This window comes from Zonotrichia albicollis, chromosome 1, assembly GCF_047830755.1.
Source record: "Zonotrichia albicollis isolate bZonAlb1 chromosome 1, bZonAlb1.hap1, whole genome shotgun sequence".
Taxonomy (NCBI): Eukaryota; Metazoa; Chordata; class Aves; order Passeriformes; family Passerellidae; genus Zonotrichia; species Zonotrichia albicollis.
The window spans coordinates 43601973-43624218 of NC_133819.1; the positions used below are offsets into that span (position 1 = coordinate 43601973).

At 40.2% G+C, this 22246-nt stretch overlaps 1 protein-coding gene across 3 annotated transcripts in view; it reads right to left on the minus strand.

The window, feature by feature from the left end:
* Nucleotides 1–22246, minus strand: part of CPNE4 (copine 4) — a 226518-nt gene that overhangs the window by 104363 nt on the left and 99909 nt on the right. For all 3 annotated transcript variants that reach the window (XM_074539635.1, XM_005481004.4, XM_005481003.4), the window contains one exon: nt 5117–5296. In XM_074539635.1, the coding sequence (XP_074395736.1) occupies nt 5117–5137 (21 nt within the window). In that variant the 5' untranslated portion in view covers nt 5138–5296. The remainder of the gene's footprint in view (nt 1–5116; nt 5297–22246) is intronic.

Consider the following 22246-nt stretch of genomic DNA (forward strand, 5'->3'; position numbering starts at 1 on the left):
GGGGTTTTGCTGTCTGTATTAGTTTCATTTTCCTACAGCAGCCCTCCAGGTCCATTGGTACCTGGAAAGGTGCGGATAACACACCAGGGTTTGGTGACTGCTGAGCAGGGTGCGCACAGCATCAGCACTGTCTCTCAACATTTCACCCCCTCATCAAGGAGCTGAGGGTGGGCAAGATCCTGGGAGAAAACCAAATCCCATACCATGCACCCCAACCACCACACTATCCCACATGAAAACCACACTGTTAAATTTCTGACTGTGCTTTTCCATCTAATATTATTTCCCCATTGCTTTTTTTCACATACATAAAACCCTGACCCATTAAACAAAAATCAATCTATCTTCCGACACTCAAAACAATTACAGATTTTGTGAGGAACCAAAAAGCAACAGAAGTACAAAACTCTCAGATACTAGGTGAGGATTGAGTTGGAAATTATTAGTCTGGGTGAGAGGAGTGCCTCAACACTTTACCTAGGCACAGGGAAGTGGAAAGAGAAAAACAAAGAGGAAAGAGGGAAGAATCTACTCTCCAAAGTTACAGACATCTGCAAAACCATGACAGAGCAAGAACTGATTCATAGCATCTTTAGATGCAGATTGCATCTGTAAGAAAGCAAGAGGTCACCCTTACAGAGTGGTGGCCCAAGATGGCAATTAAAATATTACTGGTTGTGATTTCACTGCTTATCACTACAAAGCTGTGGATGGGTGCCCTTGCTTGCCAGCGCCTATGCAAAGAATAGCAACTATTTAGGGTGAACTGAAGAGTTAGAGGATTAGTGGGCAGATGCACAGCCTGATGGAGCATCCCAAGCAGTTTCTGCTGAAGCAGAAAGCACAGTGCCAAACCACTGCTCAACCCCAACACTCCCACTCCAAAGAATGAGAGCTGTAATTTACAGCAGCAGCTCAAGAAGGCTGATATTACTGCCTTCCTCCCTAAGCAAGACCAGCTAAAACTAAGCCATACCTGCTCTGGTTATTTTCACTTTGCAAATTCAGGCTTTCTTTTGCCACCTGAAGGCTACCAAAAGTAATTGCATATAGGAGTGAGGGTTCACTATGCCTCTGCTTACACACAGGAAGCCATCACTGCTGTGAGGGTGCCAAACACTGGGACAAAGCCCAGAGATGCTGTGATAACTTCATCCTTGGAGATATTCAAGACTGGGCTGGAGAAGCCCCTGAACAATATGTTCTTATCCGTTTTGAGCAGCAGATTGAATTGGAGACCCCAGGAATCCCTCCTCACTTAAATTACCTTATGATATGAAAAGCACACCCTCCCAAATGTCTATGCCACTTCCTTGTATGGCAATTCAAGTAAACCTAACTAAGGATTTGCTCCAGAGACACCACCCAGAGCAAAGCGCCCAGTTTTGGGTCTCCAGAGGAGGGCCCCGAATCAGAGGGGTGGAACACCTCTCCTTGTGGAGACAGGCTGAGACAGTCGGGGTTGTTCAGCCTGGAGAAGAGAAGGTTCTGGGGAGAGCCTACAGCACCTTCCTGTACCTAAAGGGGGCTACAAGAGAGCTGCAGAGGGACTATTTACAAGGGCATGGAGTGACAGGACAAGGGCTGATGTCTTTAAACCGAAAGAGGGTAGATTTAGACTAGATATTAGGAAGGAATTTCACTATGAGGGTAGTGAGGCTAAACAGGTTGCTCAGAGGTTGCTGGAGTGTTCAATGCCAGGCTGGATGAGGCTTGGATCAACCTGGTCTAGTAGAAGGTGTCCCTGCCCATGGCATGGGAATTGGAATTAGATGGTCTTTAAGGACCCCTCCAAACAAACTCTGCTGGGATCCTGTGAATCTAATTTCACAAACATGCTCCCAATTAAGAATAATCATTGTGAAGTTAGAAGCAAAACATGCTACAGTTTCCTTGATTAAATAACTACCATATGACTGTAGAACTGGTATTATTAGATACTAATTTTATACATTTAATTAGAAATTGAACAAAAAAAAATAAAATAATAGCATATTTTTAAAAATTACAGTTTTTAGTTATGCACATTAACCTACCATTTAACAATGTCACTATTTAAACAGTACAACACAAGCTGCTTGGAGTATGGTACATTGTCTGAATGTGAAGTTCCTTGAAAAACTCTGTTTTATAAACAATATGCAATTGCAGACCATATTTTAAGACTATGCTGCTAACTGAGATAAATTTGTTTGCACTCTCAACTTTCCTGCCTTCTCTAATATTTTAGGGTTTGTTTGATTTGGTTATCATTCTGACTGTAGAGAACATATTTGTTGATATTCTGCCAATCTGCACATTACCAGGACACTCAAGAAGCTGGGAAATTGGAATGTAGAAAGAGCCTTTCTCAGTACAAGGAACATACTTTTAGTTCTTAAAAACACACACCAAAAATCCCTACTATACACCTCATACCAAGCCTGCTCCTGTCAAACCATTCAAAAGACAATCTGCTATTGTTTTGTCTGGAAGGGAAACTTTTAAGTGTGATGGACAAAACAAATCACTTTGAGGAAATGTTTCTATTTAGCGTGTTGACATTTATGTATCTACACTCATCAGGTATCTACCCACAACCATTTGTTCTACCATGTTTAAATGTTGTGGCATAAGAAATTCCTGTTGATTAATCAGCTCTTCACATCCAGGTATGACTGACTACATGCCAGGATGTTGCTAACCACAGTATTTCCCAGTAGAGGCACAGAATTGACTTGTCTAGGCAAGAGCAGTATAAATAAATCTTTCAGAAAATCCAGTGGGACGTCTCCAGACAGTATATGGCTCAGATCTAACAGCCTACAAGTCACTGCCCTCATCACTCTCATGGAACACAAATTTATTAGAGCATTTGGAAGGAGATTATTGAAACCTTCCAAAGGAATGCATTTTTTGTCATTCGCATCTAGGACCCCAAATTTGTGACAAGCCTGTACCTATTGGGTAGGCTACATATAAGACTGAGATCAGAATAAAGCTAAAATGCACTCGTCTTTGTGAATCTGTATAATCATGCTATTGTCTTTCTCAGCATTTGTTATTCATACTAATTTTGATTTTGATAGAAGAGTTACATGATTTGGGTAAACATGCAGGTTTGCCACACATCTAAGCGATGATCTACAAACAGGTACAGGTAGCACTGAATCTTAGAGATCAACTATTACCTTGAAGAGAGCAATAAAAGTTAGCACTTCTATGTGGGGGTGGGAAGGGCATCAGTCTTTCAGACTATGCCTAAAAATCTACAGCCTTCCTGGATATCTCATTAAATCCTACTTGCACTGGGAAAGTGAGCTGGGAGGCTGACACACACTCTTACAAAAAATTCTGTTTTATTCAGGCATTAAAATTATGTAGACAACAAATTAATGTCAAAATTGTCTCAAGAAAAGCCGTGCGTCTATTATCAAAATTCAAAGAATGCTGTAATTACACCATACAGCTAAACAAGAGTGTAAGCTCCATGTGTACAGCCTGTGCTGTAGGACTGTCAGCTTTGGAGTCTTCATAAAGGCTTGACTTGGATGACAGTTCCAGTGCTACTCTTGTGGAATTTCCTAAATCAGTTTTAAATTATATAAAGGCAAAAAACTAGAAAAGCGGGAGGAAGGAACACCACCAAACATAACTAAGTATGAGATCAGAGTCCTCCAAGTTGCATTTCTGTGAACAGAATTCACACTGTTATTTTTTCTTGGTTACCATTGAAATTATGCTGCAAACAACCCAGCTGTGTGCTATTTATAGCCATCAAATAATTATAAAGACATTTATGTTACAGGCAGCAGCAGTGACATTTTTCCCCCCTTCTTTTTCAAGCCAATTAAGCAAGAAGAAGATTATAATAACATTTTGCTTTGTTTCCCATTCCCCTTCGTGTTATAGGACAGCTTCTTTTCATTGCTCAAGACCACAAGAAATCTGTCAAAAGGAACAGTGCACTGTAAATATCCTAAATACCAACATCTTTATTTTGAGCTTCCAATTTAGTAAATGCATATATTTCATATTATTTCTCTTGCTAAGAGGACTTTTCCTCGTCCAGCATGTTTGGCCTAATAGCTGTGGGAAGAAAATCAAAGTGATTCCTCTGTGGTGGGGCTGAGTGAGGACCCACAAAAGGTGAGAAAACAGGGAACCAAAGCTTTGCAGCATTTTCCATGACATGTATCCTGTTCATAATACAAACTTATGTGGAAGCACTGAAAAGGAAAATCTGAACAAAAGCACTTCCTGCTCTTGGCACACAGCATGAAGAACAAATTTACACTCAGCTTAGTGAAATTTGGCTTTGCCAAATTTCTGCACTAGGGACAGAGCAGAAATCTGTGCTATGAAACCCTGCATGACAAAAACTGCCAGTCTGAAATAAACAGTTCTGCCTGGAACACTGCAGTGTACCACCAGTCAGCAGTATGGGAATTCACCACAGAGTTGGCTATGATGACATCTAGATATTGATCTTGTGGGTAGGACTCATCACCGTTAAATTTAGTAATCAAAAAAGTTAAGTATCTCCCCTAAGCCAGCTGTCTAGACTCTCTTGACAAACGATAAGGAAGGACAGGTATCTCCTGAAGACAATTTATCCTAATCTAGGATAGATGTCTCAGGCAAAATGAATCAATGGTTGGAACTGTCTGTTTCTCTCCATTGAACTTAAGATGGAAATCAGAAGAGTAACTTAGTCTAGACACCTAACTTTTGGATGACTGAGAGTCAGGGAGATGAATCCAACCCTATCACACTATCACCAGGCACTATCCTACGTGAATAAAGTATATTTCTAAGTGTTTCTTGGACTTTGAACTTGCTTTAAACCCCATGCAATGTAAGGAACAATAACCTTCTTCAAAATCAGTCTATTTTCCAATGCCTAATGAGCATGGCCTTTTACTGTCCAAGGCCAATCACTGATCTTCCATTTCCTGTAAGGACTGAAGCTGTACTACAGCAGTAAAACAAACCAGCAGAAGTTCTCAATTATCCCATTCAAAGCACCAGTTAAGAATTTTGCCACAAATCTCACCTATCAGTCACTCAACAAAGAACATATGCCACATATATACAAAAAACGAGCAACAAGGGGGAAAATGGCATTGGCACTTACTTGTCCAAGTGTGCACTCCATGCCACCGAGGAAATCTGCTTCCTTCAGCCCATTGTGATTGCTGCTAATGTCATGGACCTCAAACCGCAATCGCTGCACTTCTTCAAAATAGAAGTCCACCGTGAACAGCTTGGAGAAGACGGGATTTATGCAGGTTCGGATCACTTCTGTCCTGTCCACCTGTCACATGGAAAAGAGGTCACATGAGTGGCTTCTCTTTCTACCACTGATGGACAGCCATGTCCTTAAACACATTTTGCTCATTGTCCTGGATTGCCAAGCAATTTGTTTTCTCTTTGCCATCTGTACGGCAGTTGTCTTCTGTTAAGTGGGCAGTTTTCCTTATCTCTTCCACACCCACTCCTTCCTCTGGGAGGGGACATCTGCTGATAACAGGCTATTGAATGTCACTGCATGACTGATAAGAACTATAACATCCCATTATGAGATGCTCCACCCAGAGGGAGGAGCCAAGCATTCCTACCCAGATATAATCTTGAGATTCTGGAACACCAGTGTGGTTTCTCCACTGGATTTCCCAGAGGAACAGCTGCCTCTTCCACTGGATCTTCAGAGGAAGACTACACTTTTCTACAGGATCCCTGCTCCAACAGAACCACACCAGACACTCCAGGAGGACTAAAGCCACAATTCCAATTGGACGGTAGCAGCACCCTGACCAACAGGGTGCCAGGTTGGGTTCTGACTCTGTCAGTGTTGTTTTGGCTTACTGCATTGTTTATTTTATCTTTTTATTTTCTTCCCTAATAAAGAACTGTTATTCCTGCCCCCATATTTTTACCTGAGAGCCCTTTAATTTCAAATTTATATCAATTCAGAAGGAGGGGGTTTACATTTTCCATTTCAGGGGAGGCTCCTGCCTTCCTTAGCAGACACCTGTCTTTCCAAACCAAGACACTCATTTACCAGGACTGACAGCTGGGACTGTGGCCATGGACAGTCCTGTTTGTACTGTCAGCAGCAGCTGACCTTTCTGTGCTGGGCTAACCACAAGCACAAGACCACCTTCCCTTGCCTCTCCCTTCCAGCAAGTCTTTAGCAGAATAACTGGGAAATAAACTATAGAATAACTACAGAATTTACACCCCCAGCAGCACCCATCCATGACTACAAAACAGCAGCAGAGTGATACCGTTTCATCAAACTAAATAGAAAAGAGTGTAACATTGTCGGTAATTACTCATTTCAGATAATTTGCATGATTAAAGAGTGGAGAACTGGATCCAAAGCAACAGCTTTTCTTAAAAATACATAAATTTTTCCATCCTCCTAAGTTGCATCACAAGAATCTGATGAGTTATACACTGTTTATTCTTACCTCTGAGTCTTAAAACTTCTAAAGAAACATCATTAAATCTATATTGCTATTTCTTAAAAAAAAGTGCTCATAGATTACTTTCTAGTTCTCTTAAGATGTAGTACTTGGGCTTCCTATTTTTGAAATAGGCGTTTGTTATTTTTCATTATGATGCATCATTGGTGACAACATAAGCAATGAAGCAATTTCCTTTTTTCCACTCTCTTTGCCCTGGCACAGAAAAAAAACTTAATAATTCTGTAAGATTAAAGGAACTGATCCTGAAATGAAGTAGGACTTGGGCACATCAGTGACTAGATAGGAGGTGGCTGGTATGCCGTGGAACAGACAAATTAAATTGCTCAGAGGAAGAGTGATGAGATCCTTTGTCTGATTCCTGATCAGGAACATCTGTTGTGTAAAAAATGACAGCCGCTTGCTTCCCTTTTCAGAGTTGATAATGCATTAGCCTTTCTAGTAGTTATCGGCAAGGACACAAAGAGTCAAGCAAATCAAAAGCAGGTTAAAAAATGAACAGTTCCTGGTAGAACAGATTTATTTTAGTGCTCATCAAAGGTGTCAGATTGACAGCTCTGACAGCCAAAATCCTTTAGCTAATCACCAAACAGATGCCACCACTCTTGGAATATATGCAAACCAGTGTTACCATTGCTGCCTCCTCACACAGATGTGTCAATGTGCTCTGACTATGCCAGGATGAGACCATCACAAAGAGGAAAGCAACCTTACTTACATAACCATTCTTAATAAATTTGCATAGACTACCTGAAAATTATGGGTTTGACATCAGTCATGCAGAGAATAACAAGAATAATATAAGGTGGGAAAGGATACCAGCCACCTTAATTCAGATGCTAGTCTAGCTCAAATTTTTTTTTATTTCCACTAGCAATCAGTATGACATCAAATCACTATTACTGCTACAAGGAGAAATATTTCTTAGGTTGGATAAAGATGACTAATTAGTTCACTGAGACATTTCTGAGACCTCTTCTAAGTGAAAAGTGATCTGAATCACTTCAGAACAGTGGTCATCTCATGAACTAGTGCTTCAGCAGACCAAATAAACAAAAAATTTAAATGAATGGTTTAAAATATTTTTCACAGCCACAGCAATCTCCTAAACACATTCCTTGTGTAAAGATTGTTAATTCAATGGCATCATTTTAATTGCTTTATTGGTCCAACAGATCTCAGGCAGTAACTGAAGTTTCTGTTATTGTTTCACCTCATCTCTTCCTTTCTGCTGGAAAGGGCTCTGCACTGTGAAATACATCAAGATTTACACTTGCGCTCAACACAGGTTAAATATGTGGCTGCTCAAGGGAGTAAAGTGCCTGAAAATGGAGGCACAGTTCTTCACACAGGGACATTAAGAATTTCAGTCTCACACAGAGATAAGATATTGCTTGCTTTTTCCAGCCTGTGATTGACTGACATCCTTCCCTTGACACACACCGTACTGAAATATAGTCATTTTACTGATTTTCCCCAGCCTTCCCACATTATTGAGACAATACATCAAGCCAGCATGTGAGAGCATGGGATTACATGAGAAAAATCTGTATGAAAGAAGCAATGCCAACAGCTCCACAAGCAATACAAAATTCTTTGGGCCTCCCTCAGCCATCAGCTATAGCATTAAGCCCGATGAGTCTGCCTAGCCCCCAGTCTTTGTCAGCATATTCCACAGTTACCCTACTCCTTGGCCAGACAGTTGGGAAGAGCCCCCAGCATGGGAAGCCTGGCTCCATTCCCTGGCTTTGATTACTGTGCATCAGGGCTGAGCACTGAGAACCAGCTGCAGTGACTCGTGATGAAGAAACACTGGCAAACAGAACAGCTCAAAAAATTCCCCTGGTTAGGAGATGCCGCATAAACACAAGATATAATGTCCACTTGATTCCTGCCATTTTTTAAAGGCTGTCCTTTCTTCAGTATTCTTGCTCTCATATTGAATCATAAAGCCCTAACACTCTCTTTAGAAATGTTGGATGAGCATGAAACCTTAATGAAAACTGGTGAAAATACTATTGCCAAGTGCAATATCATGCTGATAACCATCAAAAAGTTCATGATATACAGGGCTGCAGACACTTGCAAAAACAAAACAAAACAAAAGGAAAAAAAAAAAAAAACCTGACCTGGTTTTGACCACAAGTTACCATAATACCTGACGGACCTGTTTAATTTTGATCAAAATATGGTGTCATCCTTCATGCTAACCCAAAAATACAGGTTCATAGCAGTCTGACAAGATGCCATCCTCAAGCCATATGCCCTTAATCTTGCTGTCACCCAAAACCACTTCCAGCACTTTCACTTATATGGATGATGAAGGCTCAAATACTTAATTGCACAATTTAGCTTTGCCCAGCCTCATTAACTGAGCACTCAGGAAGTTACAATTTCTCAGCATAAATGTTTTCCAAAACATAATGAAGAACACTAAATCTCCATTACTTTTAGGGAAGACAGCTTTAAAGTCCAACAACAGTATGTTATAAGTGAATGGAACTTATACTTTTGGTTTTGTTACAGAAAACCCTAATCCTGATGAGACGCAGATTTTTCAACAGGACATGGACAGGGGTCATGCCCACAACTTCAGGATTTGCTGATGCCTGACATATGAGCCATCTGTTATTTTAGGACTTTGCTAGAACAAGGAATTTCTCCAACTCACTGAAGCAGAACAAATTTTCAAAAGAAACAACTGACAGCTACATGCACCTTTGGGCTGTGTCAAGAGGTAAAACTGACCTTAAAAAGAGCAGCGTTCATCTGACACCATGATCCGAACATCTGCTTCATGGTGCAGCTTCATCTGCACTTTCCCTTCAAGGACAATTTCAACAGAGAAAAGGACTTGCATCTTCACCTCCTGGGAGGGACTCACACTGCTTTCCCTCTTCATCTCTTTAGGTCCTTGTCACTTCACAGAAGGTGGCACCCTGCTGAGTAGCCAGGATTACTTGGCAGGCCCATCTGGATGCAGCCACCCTGTGAGCTTCCCCTTGGGGAACTATGAATGACATACAAACACCAAAGTTGGCATCCACAGTGCAAAGTGCCACCTCAACAGCAGGAATTAAAATATAGGAAAGAAAATGGGCCTTCTGAATCCTCCTGTCAAACTCGCAGGGAGTTGGAAGCTGAGTTTGAAAGCTGCTTTCTCTCTGTACTGTGGACATGCATGGACAGTTGTCAGAAATGTTTGCCTGTTTCCCTCTTTGCCCACCATCACTGCTGAAGAACTGCAAAACTGTCTTTGCAGTCAGATAGCATCAGATTAAAGAAGGCACAAAGGACAGATGAACAAATACTAAAATTCAGGCTTCTTCTGGTGTTCATATCTTTTGTCTGTGATCTGCTGAAAAGCAGTGAGTTTTGCAGAACTGTGATAAATATGGTATCTTCACTGAGGAAGCAGTTCTTTATCCTAGAAAAAAAAAACACTAATAAAGAAGTAATTCAATGGTTGAAGTATCAACTAAGGATCTCCACTCCATCTTCCATCATTAGTTGAGAAGTAAAGCCAAGGGAAAAGATCCAGTCCAAGGGGGATTTTTTTATCTTCTATCAAAATTAGATGAAGTTTAAGCTATTGCATATACAAGGATGAACAAAGATTACATAGAAGCTTAGTGTCACCTGGTATCTAGAACTTTCAAGTGATTATAAGAACAACTTTCTCATTATGTCCTTGGGAATCAGGAAAATGGGGAATTGTCTACAGGACCTAAAGCTCTGCACCTCAAGGCCATGCTTGAGTATTTAGCACAGATCAGTGATGTGGAGAACTCCATGTCCCACATAGATAACTGGTACCTATCTGCTCTCCATTGTATTTCTAGCAGACATGCAACTAGAAAAAGAAACACATTTTCACCAGTTGTTTCTCGGCATCTTTGAGGTGAAGAGCGGCCAAGGGCCATGAAGAACTCACTGTGTTCTCACCAAAAGGACAATTTTGGGGGAACAACTTTAATCAGGCTCATGAAATGGCATAGCTGCCTCATGAACTAAGGAAGATCTTTGGTCTACAAAATGATGGTCCGAAAATTTATACAGACGCTGCAGTTCCTTCAGTGTTTGTTGCAAAAACCTAGTTGAAGAGGCATAAAAATGAAAATTCCATTAAGTAGAGAATGCATGTACCACCAGAATGTGTTTTTTGGGGTTGTTACATTTTTAGCAATTTCTTAGTCCAACAAATTGACCCATTGTTCCTTATACATTTTGGAGGCCAACAAGGGAAAACCAACAGGCTTTATTTTCTGTAGAAGTCATTATAAAATGCTGATTAAATCTAGTAGAATCACATTTGTCAGCTGAGCTGACAAAAAGTACAGAGGTGAAGGGGTAGCATTATTTTTAGGTCATCTGAATCTTAACAAGACTGAAAATTTCCATGATACAGTATCTTACATGAAAATTTGACACCAAGCAGAAAGCAATTTACACTTTGCTTGCTGGTTTCCGAGTAAGTTATTAATATATTTTTTATTATTCACAGTGCTTTCACAGCACCACAATTCTATCCCACAAATGATAAGTTATTGCAAAGGTCACCATAATTTATAGCCCTTGTTTTCAGTTTAATTGATGATTGAAAACAGCAAAAAGAAATTAGTAGATCCTTAATTCTTTTCAGGCTGTAGAGCTCAGGGCTGAGCAAAATCTTCTCAATGTCAGCAGAAACTTTTTGCCACAGGCTGGCTTGAAGAGGATCATTTAATGTGAATGGTCTTAAAATTATTTGCAATTAATTTCTTTTATTTGTGTATCTATATAAGTATTAGATGGCTTATAACCCTCTAAGTCACAGCCATGAAGACCTGCTTTTCAGCACTTGAAAACTAATATTTAGAAACAGCCCAGACAACTGAAATTACAGGAAAACCAGGATTGTAATTTCTTAATTGAAAAGTTCTTCATTAAGAAAGCCCATTTCTCTGCTAACAGCCACTGACCAGCCTCTGCTTGATTACTTTCACTTGCTCAGTTACTTCTCATTGCTCTGAAGCAGGAAGTATATAATTTATTATATACACTATGTAAAAATTCAGTGAGAAGTTCCTGGATGGAGTTGCCTTACACGTTCGTAGCTTATAAAAGAAGAGAGAAATGAGATTGTTCATAGGTACTTGCACGTGGTTTGTCTCACTCCCTCAGAAACAATATTCACAATTCTCTAAGTCACTGCACAGTCAGTGCTAAAGTTATCAATGCAGTGCTCACAGTTCAAATAAAAAAGCAAGTTTGGACTAAATTTCTCTCTGAAGTTCTTAATGAACCTCAAGAATTGGAAATGAAAATAGATTTCTGTATAGTATTTAGTCTTCCTAGGTCAAAACAAAATAAAGATAGAATAATGGATGGAACTTGAGGGCCTATACTGAACCCTGTCAGACTTGAAGCCTGCGCAGGTTTCAGTGTCTCATCTGAGCAACTCCAAGCTCTCACAGCTAGAAAACAGTGAAAAAACCCTGTGGGTGCAATACAGGTTAATTCTAGTGCCAGGCAAACTGTGGTGACATTGTTAAGGGAGAGAATGGGGAGTTTCATGGGATTGGAAACAGTGCTGCTCAATCCCCAGTACGATGAAAGCAGGACCTAAATTGGTTGAGAGCCCTTGTGCCAAGGGACTCACTGGTTTTCTGGAACAAAAGAGATCTCTGAGGAAGCTACAACAGTCCCCTTTAGTTTTCAGATCATGTGCAGTTGTTGTCAGTGATTTCCTTGGTAAGCCTAAGCTTTCTAGGCTGCATAAAAATCCTGGAAGGTGCACGGGTTTCCCTCCCACTCATTATCCTTTTGGAAAGCTCAAACACAAGAGAAAAAAAGCAAGAGCTCTGCTAGTGCATTAATTCACAGTCACACTGTTCCTGACTGAACTAGCTACCTGATTTTAGTTTACTCTCCTCTGGAAAGAAACCTTTTCATTTCATTCAAAATAGTTCTGGGGATTAGAGATCACCAAGTCTTCTCAGCTTAATGTCATGAAACCCAAATATTTTAGTCCAGACTGATAGTTTTTAGTCACTGTATGGACTGCTATAAAAGCAAACAGATTAAAATTTTTATCTTGTTGGACTTTATTGTAATTGCCTCGGATTTTTAACTGTTTTCCTGGCAACATGGCTACTGAGACTCCAGCTGCATATCACAGGGTGTGAGTTATAGCTGTTGTGTGCCTTAAGTAAAGAGATGATCAGGCATATTACAGAGAAAGAGTGTGCAAACAACAACTTGGGTTAAACAAGAAGTCGGGTTGAACAGAGGTTTGACAAAAATTTTGCCTAGAAAGGTTTGAAAATAAGTCAGCTGCTCTTCCTGGACACCAGACTCTGTGTGCTCTGATTTAGCCCAGAAACACAAACTTTCATCCCTTACACCATTGGGGACCATCTGAGCCACCAGGCCACTGCTACTTTCACATGGCTACCTCTGCATTCTGTTCTCTATACATTATAAAATATTCTCTCAGAGAAACACATTGCAACCATGTCCCACCACAGAACTTTAACTTTCCTGGCTAAGAACACCTTAAAATGCCACATTCATTTTCTTGACACACGAATGCAGTGCCACTGCACAGGAGGCATGGCAATGTCGGCCAGGCCCCAACAGCACCAGCGTCACCACAGGGTGTGTGAGGGCAGGAAAGGACACCAGGGGTCTCGCTGGGCTGGGCTACCAGTGAATGGTCTTAAAATTATTTGTAATTACTTTCTTTTATTTGTGTATCTATATAAGTATTAAATAGCTTGTAAACCTCTAAGTCAGTGACACACACACAGACACAGCAGTGACTGAGCCCTGGCCCAGCCTGGCCTCTGGGGCTCTCCCTGTCTCGGCTCAGCTGCCGGCACTGCTCTGACTCTGCTCCATCTACCGGAGCTACAGCGGGAAGCAGCCATGGAAGAAGGGCTGGTGAACTTGTGGCCTTGCCAGTCCAGGCCCAGGGATGCTGGGGAAAACGTGGGAGCCAACTTTAATTTGCCTCCTGTGAATTTAGATTTGACATAAAGTGTGGAATAACAAAGAACTACAGCCCTGACATTTCAACTGAAGAAAAACATAAATGCTGCCACTTCTCTGAGACCAACTGCAGAACTTCCATGGGGAAAAACTGTAAAACATGAAGCTTTTTCCCATCTAATGACCTTGGGCTATAAAGAACAATGCTGCTGCACTGTGAATGTTCAAGCCAGTTTTGAAAAGCCAGTTGCAGAACATCTTAATGAACCTGAAAAGCACAGTGTCTTTTTAGAGCACATCATTATTGTAGCATAAATTAAAGTTTTTCCAATGAACAATGATTAACTGGACTGAAAAGTGAGAGGACCATGATAAGGCAGAGAGATAGCACTGTCTTTTCCATAAGATATTTTACATTATCTTATATTTAACATGGGAGCACTTGTAATTCTGATTTTTTTGTGTAACATTTTGAGTCCTGCTAGAGATAAGAAGGACAAGTTTGAAGAGAGAATGTCAAATCAGGTATGCATAATAGATTTGGGTAATTTCTTGACAGGCAGTGGAAAATCCTGCAAAGCAGTACAAGGATTTAATCTCATGGATTTAGCCTCCAAGATAGGCTCCCCCCAGGGGTTAAAGGGTCTCAGTCTTTTGGCCCTCACTATCACTGTACAGAGTAGTGCTCGTGCCTCAGCAGAGAGCCTTTTTTTCCATATCTCTGCTTCAGCCATGAAAGTTTCTTCAGAAATAGCAATGAGCTGTAACTCAGTGGTGACCTAACACCTCTTGGGTACTGAAAAGTTAAGGCTTACATTTCCAAATTACTAGTTTATCTTATAGTCTTTTATAAAAAGCTTGAGCATACAGTCTCCTAGTGAGGAAGCCCAGCAAACTCCTTGACTCCCTCTGCACAAGGCCAGCAGCTGCAGGAGCTGATATTCTGGAGGTCACACCTTCCAGAGTGACCATGGCCATGCACCAAGATGAGTTTTGCAGCAGGGAGCAATAAGAGGGCTGCACCCTTGCCTGCACCAGATTACCTTCAGCAAGGTCATTTAACAGAGGCAAGCAATGATTATGCCAAAGCCCTTTATCTTATTCTGGTTTTGATTTCTGATCCTTAACAATCACATAAAATTGACTACTGAATTTTTGGGATGAAGGTACTCAACACATCCTGACCTGGCCATAAGTAACACAGAAGGACCTAATAGAAATCACACAGTGGCAGGAGATACCCATGTGCTGTGCTTCCTGCATATTTAACAAGTGCTCAGCAAACAGCACAAGTGCATAATGACCTGCATCAGCTTATAGGATAAGGTGCCATAACTCATCAGATGTGATTACACTGGCATAAGAAAGAAGTAATTTTTTCACTGAACACTCTTGAATACTATCTCCAAGCTGAGCCCTGAAGCCTCAGTGCTAGATCTTTCTTTACTTGATATCCCAGATACAGCCCAGACATTCAAAAACTATGATGACTGCCATTTATTATTCCACAACCTTCATTTGGTGTTAAGAGCTTCAATCAAATCTTAATTTACATGTCACTGAGGACACAGGCTTTCTGTAGAGGACAAAACTGGTCCTTCAAAGTAGTAACAGAAATACTCACATATTTTACCATTTAGCTGCACTTCTAACTTACCACGAATTGCTAGCAAGCAGTTTAGTGCCTGGCAGCTGTCTGAAGGCAGAGCACTATGCAGCCATTTGGAAGTTCTTCAGCCATATATTCTCACAATTTCCCTCCAAGGTTAGAAAGTGAGCCTTGGGAATACAGGTTTTCATTGAAGCAGTTTCAATTTCATTGTTATTCGATTGCTCTTTTTTAATCTGTTTCTATGGAGAAACACAGTTTTGTTGATTATTTCTGTCCAAGAAGGGAGAGTTTTTTATGTGTCAAATACTTGGCTGCTTTTCCCTTTACAGATGATATTTTAATGTCTCCCAATAAGCTAAGTTTTAAGTTCTTTATTATAAAATGAAATTGTTTTCAATATTATTTTCATTCACAATACAACAGATGACCTTGCTTGCATGACAGTAAGAAAAGGCACAAAAAATGGAGTATGATTTAAATTTGCTAAGCACCTGATGGTTGATTTTTTCAAATGTCATTGCTTGGGAATCCTCAGTTCATGAACAGAATACTGTACTCACACAATTAGATTCTGATATATCATGAGGTTACAAAGAAATTAATTCAAACTTACTCTAACCAGGATGCAAAGCATTTATTTCCTAATTCCACCTTTCATTACTCCAAAACTAACTTCCAGAACTAATTTTTAGTACAGCCAGATAATCTCACATCCGGGGCACCAGGCCTCTGCAGCATTTATAGTCATGTTTCTTCCTTTCCTGATGTCCTGGAGGACAAAAGATTTAGCAGATTGACAAATATGTTGTAGTGCCAGCCCACTGGAACAACAGGGCAGACATTTGCTGCTGCTGAATAGCACTTAAGCCAGCACAGAGACCTTTAGAAGTGCTCATGGTGACACAGGATTGATCAGGAGAGAAATCCAACATTACACAATTTCTCAGGAATTTACACAAAATTGTCAACAGAGAAACATCAGGTGATGGGATGATCTTTGCTTCCTGAGTATCAGTAGAGCTACATTATACTGCGTAAGAAGTCTGTGCTGCTTCAGTAATTTGCTCTTTAATTAACTGAGTATAAAATTTATTTTGTTAATTTATTTATCTTGAGAAAGATTTCTTGCCTCATACACCCAGGTAAGTTAAGCATAACTAATATAGATTTTCAGATGAGTTAATGAATTATGTCAATTGATATAGGCATTAGAAAATTAATTTTGTAATGAAGTGTTCATAATTAAAGATTTAATAATTTGTTTTTAATGTTGTATTTCAACAGCTAAATCAATTATATAATGGAGTCATGAGCAGCAGAAAGGCAATGTACTATTACACAAGGTAGATGGTGCTTTACCAGTTTTTCGTGAATTCCTATACTAGAAGTAACAATTCACAAGGTCCATTTAAACCAGCTTGAGTCGTTGCACACAACTGGGGAATCTGGACCATGTGCTCAAATGACAGCCTAGAAAAATAACAGATATGTTGTAACTAAAGTCCATCATAAAGTACTCTCATTCTTTCTTTCACACATGGTTCTTTTGAAGCTTCTCAACAGGGTGACCATTCACTGAAGCCATGGCATCCCAACAGCTTGACCCACTACGCAGGAACATCAGTGGAAGCCTGCCTGTGAACTACTGCAAAATCCAGAAAAATAGAGTAGGGCTCTGTTCTTCTCACAATTATACTGACAAGCACACATTCTGACATTGAATACTACAGAGCTAATCAGAAGTAGAGAGCAAGTTTAGCTGAATTGTATTACAGGCTTGCAGACAGCACCCTATCAGACTCCTGACTTGGGACCTGTTTGGTACTGCAAGGATCTCGGTGAGTTATGGGTGCTGTAAGTATCTGGTAATATCTAATTCAAAATGGTTTCTGAAAAACAAGAACATTGTAATCAAGCCTCATATACATGCATGCTATACAAAGATGTATAAGCTCAATCTGAGATGACCACAAATTTCCCTTCCATGAGCATGACTGGTGCCTGGGATAAACCACATACAGGGGTCTTCTTTATTACATCTGATTTGCCTACACAATCACCACAGGCAAGAAGCAGCTAAAGCCGCTTTCTGTAATGGCTTCAGGTCCTCCTGGAAAATGTTATGACTTTCCAGGAGTTATTTGTAAACAATATATCCACATATAACAGATATGTGCAGCACATGCACTTAATATGTCCCTCTTACATTCACTGTGATTTATAAAATTGGCTGGTATATGCATAGCTCTGCAGAGGTACAAATGCTCAGAGCATACCAAATCCAGCCTGGTAGACCTCTTGGCAACAGCAGGGATGCTAAATGTGGACTTTTTTTCAACTAGTGAGCACAAGATCTGATTGTTAAAGACAAGAGTACTTCCACTGAGTGCAAGTAGTCCATGTATCTACTCTTGTTTCCTACTATCATGCTCTACATGTCGTAAATACAGTTTTATGGGTGTAAATTACACATGTTTCACCATGATTTGGTTTTTGTATATCCCACCACAAGATCTTTCAGCCCTGGCACTCAGGGGTTTTAACTGAAGATGAAATAGCCAACAAAGAGAGCACAACACCCTGTGGAAGACACTGCCCTCTAGGAGGATGGTCAATACAGATATAGAAGAAACCTAGGGCAAAGATACCACAGAAGAGCCAGATCTAAGCAACCTTCAGACAAACCCCATGGAACTCCCAGGAAGCCCCGTGAAACTGCATGTACTATTGGCCACAATAAATAAGCAGTGCCAGCAGGATTTGGTCCTCCTGGTAGACTTTAAAATTGAGCTATGACGGAAGCTATGAACAAGCAGCCTTGTAGTAAGGCAGGTTTAGATGGAAATTTGTCCATGTGTAGTTCATGGCTTCCCTTCTGAGACTCGTGTTAAGGATGGCTTTAGGGACAGACACATAGACATGAAAAAAAATCCTCAAAATGAAAACACTGCTCAGGCTCCTCTGACTGTGAGAATAGAAACAAAACACTCAGCACACCCCAGCAGTCCAGCATGCTCAGACTATGATTGAGGATCCCAGTTCCCACAGTCTGCATGCACAGCCCACCTGGGGTTACAGCCTGGTGGCTCAGAAGGAGTCAGTCCTGCCCAAGGCTATTCACAGCCCTCCCAGCTTCCTGCCCCTGCCTCCCGCTCTGGGACACCGCTGCAGTGGAATGTGCCTAATTAGTTACTAAGTAATTCATAAGCCATTTTGTCTTTATTCATGGGGTCCTAAAATTTGATATTGCTAACACTGCTGAAAATCTAAGCATTGCATCAGGGATGAAAGGCATCACCAAGACCCATTTTGGCTAAAATCTCCTGGATTTTATCCTCTTTTTAAGAAAAGAGCAAAAATTAATGCAGCTACATATGATCATGTGTATTCTTGTCCCAAGAGAATGCTAAGCTTGACTCACAGAATCACCACATTTGGCAGTGAGGCTCTTCCACTTTTAGGGGCTGTAAAACTGTAATAAGCCACAGAAAGCTTTGATTGGATTTCAGTTCTCTTTCTGTGTATTTGGGGTCTTTTCCTGATACCAGTAATGTTGAAGTCAACAAAACTCAAATATGCAATTTCATGTCTTGCTAAACAATGAAAATGAAAAGCAACAGAAATCAACAGCACTGCTATTATGTATTTGTAGTGTTAAATGTGTTAATTATCTTTGCATAAAATAAATAGCATTTTATAAACCCACCTCTCAGCATAGCTAATATATTTCAGGCATGCTTTTTTCAATTAGTATATTTGGGCAATTTATCCAATACTTCCATAATAAAAAAAAATTAAAATATTTTGATATCTCCTCTAAAATTCCCTTTGACAAGAATACTTTTCAATACCTTCTTTGAGCATCGTGGCATTTTCTATTAACACACTGATACAGAGAAATGAGAAATGTAAATAATGCTTGACAAAGTTTGTCTTTAGACTTGGAAGGCCATAGAAAAATAGTTTCTGTTGTAGATGTTTGGGGAGAAAACACACTCTTGCATTCTGTTCCAAATTATGAGACTTAAAGCCATGCATTTATTATTTTTCTGTATCAACAGTCCAACCCCAAAACTGTAAAGGTTGAACTGGAGGATGCTGTTGGTAGTAGTCTCAGCTCAGAGCCTTGTGCAGCCCACAGGTTGGGCTTATTAGGGCTAGATTAAAACAAGGAAAGTGTGGGTTGAGGCCTGTACCATCACTAGGGTGTACTTTTCTGAAATCCACCACCAGGCTGCCACCTACCTGGCGTTAAATACACTCTGATATGGTGTGGAAAATCCTTCAGCACCTTACAATGATTGCAAAAGTCAAAAGAAAGCTCTCCCTTTAGCAACAGAGTGCAAGAGGGATTTTGGCTGAACCATGCAGTGGAAACCAGGAGCAGCATGTCAGGGTGCAGCCTGCATTGATCCTACTGCTGTAAGAGTGTAGCCTGCACATAGGTATCACTGAGACAGCCCTTAGGCCATTTGATCACTGATGGGACACAAAGAGCTACATCTGTAAGAAGTCCAGTACGTAATCCATTCCCTACCAATCTGCCATGGGTTTGGAGCTCCAGGTGACAGCCCTGAAAGGCACATAAACATGCTGCACTAAGTGACTCATCCCTTCACAGCACTTCAGCTTAAAACATGGAGCCCATTCTACTTGAACATTGAGAAACAAAAGAAGAACTTGGTTTCTGCCAGGTGGAAGCAGTGGCATTAGTGATCTAGCGGTGTGATGTGCCATGTAATGGGGAGAAGAGCCGGTGAATAACTACAATTAGAAGAACTAGAGGAAAAAAAAAAGCTAGGGAAAAGTGAAAACTCCCATTATATAACCAGGAGTGGAGTATTGTTCATCCTGCCATCTTATTGCACTCCTGCAGAATAAAAAGATGGCAGTAGGAAAGAAGAATTACCACAGACATGCTGATCTTTTCAGCTTCAAATAGAGAGGAACAAGTGCAGTAGATACCAACCATGCCAAAACACATCAATATAGAGATACAGTAGAGACAGAAGTGTTCTTCAAACATTCTGCCTCTCCAGAAGGCCAACTTGTTTTAAATCAAGAACTACCCCTTTTAATAAATTCCTGCTGTAATTTTTTGATAGGAGAATTCTCCTGTTTACTCAGAAGAAAGAAGTTCAAGGAGAATGCTTTTCTTCATCTAGACACATTGAAAAACAGGAAGAAAATAGTACAAGCAATCAATTATTCATTTGGGTCGAGTCCTATGGTCTTTATCCCTCTTTGTCTACTTCAGACTTCTACCTTTGCTTTTATTTTATCAATGGTAAGGAATGACTTCACATTTCTACCAGTTAGCAGATTTAATTTTGTATCTAACATCTCTTCCTGTATATGCACAAAGCAAATCTTCTTTTTTCGGGCTAAATGTATTTAGCAGTGGCCTTTCACTTCAGGCATCTTGGTTTAGCATCTTTCCATCAAGATCTGTACAGTCTGATTTTTAAGGCTGCTGTGTTCCTGCTGCTCCAACTGATTCCAGCAAGGACTGTACTCAGCACTTTTCAAAGTCAGATATAAAGTGGTGAATAGCAGGACAGGCACAACCCAGCTTGGAGGTTTCCCACAAGAGAATGTAGCTCCTCTGAGCCATGGGGAGCACGGGGGATAGAAAAGCAAGAGGATTGCATTAAATTCGTCCTAAGAGTTACACCAAGTTGTGCAGGAAAGCTGCTGAGAGTGATGGAAGATACACCAGGGAATAGATAAATGCATGGAAAACTTACAGTAACCTTCTCCATCCTAGTGTTTCCAGCTGCAAGAATCATGAGTTTTGGTACCTCTCATAAAGATCCCCACTGCAAAAATAACTGTTTTCTTAATTAATGCTATTTTCTTTGTGTTTTTTGAGAAAAGTTCTGAAATACAAGGAGAATTATCTAAGAATTTGAAAACTGTTTTTGATAACAAAAAACTAAAATGGAGGGAACATTGATTTTTCTTAATCCCTTTCTTTTTAGATATCTCATAAGCTGGGAAAGTTGATGCAATGCCCTGAAATGTGTGAACTTGGTTTTGTCAAACTTTCTAATTCCTACTGTAATGCCATGATTGGTTGGGTCACATGTAGGGAATAAGGCAAGGACTTCATGCTTTTAGGTTTTGATATCTCAGGTTTGAAACTCTGGCATAAACTGCCAGAGCATAGCATCCCATTTGGTCTTGTGAGTTACAATATCTTGGATGAGCATGAAACCATTAGTGAAAATTAAAAAACAGAGCTGGCAGCCACTATAGTTACAGAGTCTGGCTGAAAAACCCATATGTATTAGCAACTCCCCATAATAATTCAAATTGATTTAATGCTAGCTACCAAAAAATCTGCTGGAAGTTGCATGCAACCATCAGGATGCCATTAGTAATCCAATCCATAGCAGTCTGATGGTTAATGAACCTTTTGGAATGTAAATCACTTATCTCAATTTCAGCATCAGTCTTGGTGCAGGGAAGGACAATCTTCTGCTAATCCAGCTCAGCACTAAAAAAAGTTGGGGTTTTTCCATTAACTACTTAATGATGTTGCAGAGAAGTCTAAGTGTTAATATAAAATTGTGGAAACATGGCTGTACAAGCTGCTGCCACAAAATTTTTAAGGGACAGGTGTACCAAAACACAGCTAAGAAGAGAGTATTTCAGCCATGTTTCCATTAGGGATAACAAGCTGCAATCCTTATGGTGCAAACAGCTTTGATGAATCAGATACCTTGGATCCACAACTTTGCAGAATGAATGTTCGTATATGCAGTGTTTATGAAATAAAAAAAACCCCCAAAGCAAACCAAGAAAAACAACCCACTTTGACTCAAAAACTATAAAACAAGACACATGAGTTAGAAACTCTGTCTATTGCTTCATTTCTCACCATGATCCCAGCCTTTATTTTTTCTTCCTAACCATAGACTCTTCAAGTCAAGAGCTGGCTCTTTTAACATGTGGTGGTGATGTTTCTATAATCTAATTCAGCAGCAGATTATTTCCTCACAGGCATATAACAGGGGTGGAAAATTTAAGGACATCCATGCAGCTGCACCCTTGTCAGCTGTTATGGAACTGCAGATCACACACATCAGTTATAATGTTTAAATTTTAAACATGCTTAATACTGCTTCCCTGCCTAAATCCATGCTTGATATGACAATATTCAGAACATATGTAAACCCACATTGCAGAA